Source organism: Gavialis gangeticus, unplaced genomic scaffold, assembly GCF_001723915.1.
Source record: "Gavialis gangeticus isolate Ggan-Ray unplaced genomic scaffold, GavGan_comp1, whole genome shotgun sequence".
NCBI classification, from domain to species: Eukaryota; Metazoa; Chordata; order Crocodylia; family Gavialidae; genus Gavialis; species Gavialis gangeticus.
Genome location: NW_017729007.1, coordinates 11,703,329 through 11,710,477, shown reverse-complemented (window position 1 = coordinate 11,710,477; position 7,149 = coordinate 11,703,329). Strand labels below are relative to the sequence as shown.

Below are 7,149 nucleotides of genomic sequence, written 5' to 3'. Positions count from 1 at the left end.
CAGCTGATGCATCACCTGTGCCCCCTCCCCCTCATAGACTTACCTGGAGGGAGCTGCAGTAGGTGTTCTCCACCGCTGCCTGGCTGCTATGTGCATGTGTATGCACTTTGACCCCTTGTGTCCCACTCCCTGCAGCTCCTTGCAGGCTGGAACTCTGCCAGTCTGCAAGGGGAAACCCACAGTTTCCTGCATTTTTTTCCTTTAAAGGAGAAAATCTGCATTTTTCAACAGCAAAGAGCAAGTGGGATCCCTGATAATCAGGTCCTCCTCCAAGTGCTTAGAAATAGATTCCTTGAGAACCTGCTCCATGATTTTTCCAGGAACTGAGGTGAGGCTGACCGGTCTGTAGTTACCCAGATTCTCCTTCTTCCCTTCCTTAAATATGAGCACTGTATTTGCCCTTTTCCAGTCATCTGGAACCTCTCCTAATTGCCATGCTTTTTCAAAGATAATGGCCAGCAGCTCTGCAAGTCACCTTGTTCAACTCCTGCACCCTTGGGTGCATTGCATCTGGCCTAGTGGACTTGTACACATCCAACTTTTCTAAGTAGTCCATAACTTGTTCTTTTGCCACTCTTGGCTGCTCACCTCCTCCCCATACTGTGCTGTCATGTGTCATAGTTTGGGAGCTGACCTTGCCTGTACATTCTGAGTCAAAAAACTCATTGATTATTTCAAAAGCTTTCTTGCCTGTTTCTTCTGAGTTCTTTGCAACAGAAGCATTTCTCTATTAGTTTTCCTTAGTCAAGAAATTAATGAAAACTAAGAACAGATGTGTTTTGAGGAATGCTTTGAATCTAAAAAAGCTGAGATCCACTGCTCTGCAGTTGTGCAATTGTTTAAAGACTGGATCACTTTGCAAATTGAATATCTGGTTAATAATCTACGCTGGAGAAAAACTACAAGTCTGTAGTTAAGTGCAGTTTATATTGTGGCTTCAAGCTAGGAAAGCATTGCTGCATTTTCCAATAGTAGAATTTTAACTTGCAAGCCTTACAGGGATCATCAGCTGTGCTAAGGTAAATTTAAATAGAGTCAATATGGCAAAGAAATAAGGTGGTTTGAGAGATGTTTGCAGAATACCAGGGTGTTTTTGAAATCATGGGGTGCTTTTCAGGGAAATGTGCCATAAAGATAAACTTGCAAGTACCGTCTGTAATGTGTACACTTCATAAAATTACCATAGCATTAAGGGCTAAAGTAAGAGAGAGAACTGCAGTGTACAGAACAGCTGCAGGTTATAACAAAGCCTATAGGTGGGCTAATTCTATAGCAGTTGCAACTATGCCAGGATGAGATGACATAAAAACATATTTGAATCCAAGAGTTAGTAATACAACACAGAAAGGAACACTTTTAATTGCCTGCAGTATAAGAATCATTAAGTTGGCAAAAGCTGAATTTTTAACTGTCTTAGATTCCAGTAGTGAATTTTGGCAAGCACAGCTGGATGACTTTGTACATTCAACATACAATTCAGCAGAGTCAAGTTTATCTGACTTCACTTTGGCATCCGCTTAGCTTCTGAAGTGTATCAGAGTAATATAATAGGTATTTTGAAGGGCTGGAAGATGTTGAATAGCATCCTGGTATGGAGAAAATATCAGACAAGATTGGGATGAGAAGCATAAAAGAGTTTTTAATAAGTATTGTAAAAGAAATCTACGACTGAATAGGAGCAGATACAAAGTGGCTTAGACCAAGAGAAAATATTTAAGGTGTTACTGGACAAAAGAAGTAATAATGTAAAAGTTTCTGCAGTAACTGAATTGGTGACACTTGCAAGGCTAAATTGTAAAGATTTTTGAGAAGAGTCATTTACCTGGCTAAATTTAGTCTGCACATGTCAATAATAACAGTACAGTTAAGACATCTGCTGGGGAGTTTGCCTGGGTTTATGGCATATAAACATTTGGAAGAATTACTTGGAAAGCTCCAGTGCTACAGTACTTTATGTCAAAGAATGAGTTGCTGTGTTAGCTTTACTGGATTACAGGATATACTGATGCCAAAAGGGGCTCCTGTTGCTTATACCTCTAAACCTCTGACAGCAGAACTATGCCCAGAAAGAAAAAAAGAAATGCTAGTAACAGTGGTTGATGTATGTGATTTTTATCAGTATACCCGTAGAAACAAAGTAGTTGGTGAAATGGACCACAAGCGTCTTGAAGCTATTTTTAGAAAACCTTTGTACAGTGTTCCACCCAGAGTTCAAAGATGGGTTCTCACGCTCTAGAAGTATTACCTGGAAGATGTCTACAGAGAGTAGAGTAGGAAAAAAAAGAGTTAGCAATTGCTAATGTCTTATCCAGAGCATACGTTTTGAATGGCAAAGGGATAAATTCAGAGGGAGCTACTGATGCAGTATGTTTCATGTTGTCCAGTTTGCCAGTATTGGAACAGAAATGGAAGAAATTTCAAGCAGCTGCTGTAAATTATGTGCTCCTCCAGCACTTAAAATGGAGTGTTTTGCAGGGATGATCAAATCAGATCTGGGGTACTAAAGGTTTCCATTCTTATTGCTCATTTTGCAAGATGGGCTTGTAAAAATGACAGGTATTGAAGAGTCTCAGGAAAAAATAACTATTTATGAAAGTCACGTGGGAGCAGACTCATGTAAAAGGAGAGCTTAGATGCCGTTCATTAGTTTTATATATACAGTCAAATTGAGGATATGGTGCAGTCCTGAGAGAGATCTCAGAAATCAAAAGGAAACACTGATACTACATGAAGGCAGAAATACACTGGGTGTGTATTGTTTTGAGTGTCAGCAGGTAAGCTATCCTATTTTGGGTGTCTTTTATTCAAAATCTGTAGAAGCAGGGTTATCTCAAATGTCCCAGATATGTCTGTCATCAGAAACTGCAAATCTAGTTGCAGTGTATGGCATGCCTGAAGCAGTAGTGAGAATGGACTGCCATTTTGCTCCAGAGACTGTAAAACATTTGCAAAGCAATGGGATTTCATTCACAAAATAGTGAGTCTTTTGTTCCTACAATTGAATGAAATTACAGAGAGTGCAATCACCATATTTAGTTGATTCCAAAACAAGGTTTTCCACCTCATTTAACATGGGCCTGGGTGGGGGAGGAGGGAAGCAGGCAGTCGCCCTGGCCCTAACCTAGGGATTAAGATTTTGGAGCAGCATGATGTTTATACTGGGGAGTCACAGGAGGAAGATCTTTACAGAGGCAGAAAGGATCTGTTGAGTACTAAAAAAATTGTACTGGGGAGGAGTAAAGAGGATGAACAGACTGAACCTCCTCAACATCTGAATTGGCACTGCAAGAAATGTCAGATCAGCCTATTGAACCTTTTGAATCTTAAGTGGCACATTCAAATAGAAAGGAGAAAGGGTAGACTGGTAGGGTAACTCCTGTTACCATCTCTAAAAGAGTGATATAAAATTTGCTAGATACAGAGACTAATTATTTTAGATTTTTTAAAAGAATTTAAATCGGTTTTTAAATTTTGTTCTTTGAAGGCGATAGAATGATGGTTGGATAGGAACCAAAGTTACTCTGCATTTGTCATAGTAGGTAGGAAAGGTAGTAATCAGATGGGCTAGAACATTGGGGTCCAACCTTTTAGTCAGGTGTGCCACAAATTAGCCCTATACCCTCCCTTAGTGCCACTGAATCTTTTCTCCAAACTGATCTGCTGCTTTGCTCTCTGTTTCCTGCCCTATCTGCCACTGTGCCGTCTCTACCCGTCTATTGTGTCTTGTGCACAGAGGCTACAGGTGCCACTGGTATCACACATGTTGCAGTGTGGCCACCCCTGGAGTAGACAAGCCAGTGACATATATACATAGAATCATAGAAAATTAGGGTTGAAAGGGACCTCAGGAGGTCATCTAGTCCATATATTCCTTCAAATATAAGATGCCCCTGAATTAAAGATGCACCAGAATTTTCTGATAGTTATACGGTCAGCAAAGGGATTAATGTTAATTATAAATTTCATCCATGTATTATAGGTGTAGACATACAGTAGCACAGCATCTGGTGTTCAGTAACTACCCATGTCCACCCATGTGCATTTCATGATAACTTGCCCTTACTTTTGAGGTGTAGGATGGCATGAATTGGCTTTCATTTACCATTAAGTAAAAGCATGCAAATAGGCTGTTACCATGGAGCACCTACTCCTTTATCTCTTGGGAATTGTGCCCCTGCCTAAAGTCTGTTAGGAAGATTAGGAATTGGTCGAAGCTCAGCCACAAAATTTACCTATTGCTAACTCTTGATGCGCAAGCAGCCATAATCAGTCTTCAGCCATCTGTGATTACAGTGTCAGTTGCTCAGAGTTTCAGAGATGTAAGTGGAAACAAATACAGTACACACAGTAAATCACCTTGGTGATGGTTTTGAAACCAGTTCCAGTTCCTGAATTTGTATCTGTTACATCCTTTGGCAACCAGATTTCAGCTGATGTGTCATGCTGGGTACGAGTAGCCTATAAATAGAAAAGACAGCAGCTGAAGCTGAAATTACTGTGTTTGTAAACACTGCAACTTTATATTTGTAAATGTTAAAAAAAATTGTATCCATCTTAAAGGCCTAGAACTATTATGTTTTCCATCATGAGGAAAGAGAGACAGGCATGTTGGCTGGTTTCACTGGGTAGTCTCATAGGAACTCAAGGGCTAAATACAGATGGTCAAAAAGCCTGAAGCTGAATCGATTCGGTCTTTGCAGGTTAGTCTAAAATGCACAGATTAAATTGAAACAGAAGTGAACAGATATTTACCTTGGATTTAGGAAATGCAGCCACATGCCTGCAGTGGCTGAGGTCGGAAGCCCAGTGGGGTTGGGGGAGGGTGCTTAAAGCACAGCTCTCTGGCTGTGTTTACTTACTCTTCCTGCTGCCCCAAAGGTGTTTGGGATTTGCAGTCCAGAATTACAGCAATAGGACTCTGCAGAATTGCTCATCACTTCCTTTTCCTGCTTCCAGGTACCTCTAGGATTAAATTTTTTATTTACCCAGCGGTAAATTTGAGTGGGGGAAGAGGTGTTTAACCCCCCTCCCTGGCCCCAAACCCTAGCTGGGGTTTGCCTGGAAGGGCAGTCCTCCCTGTAGACTGGGCTGCATCCCTAGCTGGGGTTGCCTGCTCTCTGAAGCAGACATCATAGCCCAGCCCAGGGCTTGAAAGCATGCTGGGATGCTGGGGGCTGTGATTTAACTTGAACCAGGAAGTTTCATAAACCAGTTTAACTCAAATCAGTTAAGTCTGATAGGTTTATCTTAAACCACTTTTAGCCATTTTGAAACTAGTTTATATGCACTGAGCTTCTGCCCTGGCACCCTGTTTGAGAATCAGTGCTTTATGGTACCAGAAAACTGGTAAGGGGGTAGTAGTGCTATGTATGATGAGCAAGAGGCAAAACCTAGGCCATGAGTTTTCAGCTTGAGGATTGTAACACCCCTCCTTTCAGTCCAAAGCGTTGGGTTATATTCACCATTTGTTCTTTTTAGCTAGGTGGGAGGGAAGTCCTTGAAGAGCATTCCTTTTTCTCTTGAATATTGGTTTGTCAGGGAGGAAGTTGAGAGCCACTAATGCAGTGGGGCTGCATTTTTCCTGTGACCAAAAATCATTTTCCCCTACTACTCTGCTGACTGGTCCAGCCCTCATCCTTTTCATTGTGTGGGGTATTTTGGAGGAATTAGCTTAACTTTGTACATGGTAGAATGCAGGATTGCGGGGCTTCCAAATTCCCATTACTTCCCACTCCTACTTATCCATGTCTTTTTTGAGTCTCTGTGAATATATTCAGTGAACGCATTTGTGTTGTATCATCTTCAGTTTCTACCATATTTCTCCCGTGTTTTGCATAGGAGGGATATAACACAGGACTGTTTAGTTTGTTTAAATCTATTTTAGCTCTTTATAGATGCTCCAACCTTGCTAGCTGCAGTTCTTAATCTTATTTCCCTCTTCTCCCCTCCCCCCCCCTTATTTCTATAGGCCTTCTCTGGTTGGTGAAATTAAACAGCGCACTTCAGTGATGCAAGAGGACCAACAACCTGAGGTAAGGTTGAAAATAGGGGCTTCCCCTGGGAAAACTGACATGAGGTACTTAACGTCTCAGAGTCACCAAGCATATGCCTGGTATTGCCAGTCGCAGGCACTGAGAAATCATGAATCATGCTACCCAAATATGAAATAAGCTTAAAAACCGTGATGTCTTTAATTTTCTTAAAGTTCTTGAGGGTTTCTTATTTTATTTAGTTTTTGATCTTTTAGTGTTTGATTTGGGGCTCTAAAACTGCAGCTATGAAATTCAGAGGTTTTGGGGGTTTTTGGAGACTCGGCTTTGTAGAATCACATGCATTAAGCAGGGGCAGACTTTGGCGCGCACATGCATTAAGCAGGGATTAGTCAACAGGGCATGCTTCTTGGCAGTGCTCCCAGGCTCACCACCAAGGTAGTGCAAACATGCTTAGAAACCTGCCAAATGTGACTTGTGTTAAACTCACAAAGGTAATTCATACATGAGGTAGTCCCAAGATAGACTTTAAGCATCTTGCTGAATCAAACTTGGATGCTTTTTTTTTCTGCCCTAAACTTCTTCCGATTCTCTTCAATTTTCCATCTTCCAGCTCCATTCCCAGTTTCATATCCCAAGTCCCTTTAAATACTTTGCTATAGAAGGCTGTTTTGAGTGTGTTGGGGGAGGGTGCACCTTTTTCCTTTTAATAAAAAAACCTGTTTAATGTGACACAGCACTTCTGCCTAACTCAACCTCATTAGCCCACCAAAGTCATTGAATGTGGAAAACTTTTTTTTTCTGCCACCTGTTAGAGAAATATAATATGAAATGCTGTTGCTAATATTTGCGCACACGGTTCCTCTTGCTAGAAGTAGAGTCTAGATATCTGTTGTGATTAGAGGCTGAATACGTTCTGGATGAGAGATGGAATTGCATCCTGTCTATAATGGGTAGATGATACATTGCATCAAATAATTTAAGTTTGATACTGCAAAGCTGCTCATCTTTCTCCATTTATGTGTAATCTAAAAATAGGTTAGATTACCCCACTGAAGGGGTAATCTGCTGAAGGGAGGGGAAAGATTTCACCTATAGTATTTTAAAACTGAGAGTTGCCGACTTAAAGTTAAATTCAGGATAAACAGGATTTGGGAAG

The 7,149-nt window shown here is 41.0% G+C and overlaps 1 protein-coding gene across 2 annotated transcripts in view; it reads left to right on the top strand.

The window, feature by feature from the left end:
* Positions 1-7,149, top strand: part of TRABD (TraB domain containing) — a 60,751-nt gene that overhangs the window by 16,933 nt on the left and 36,669 nt on the right. For both annotated transcript variants that reach the window (XM_019509302.1, XM_019509303.1), the window contains one exon: positions 5,969-6,032. In XM_019509302.1, coding sequence (XP_019364847.1) covers positions 6,009-6,032 — 24 coding nt within the window. In that variant the 5' untranslated portion in view covers positions 5,969-6,008. Of the gene's footprint in view, positions 1-5,968; positions 6,033-7,149 lie in introns of those variants that run through there.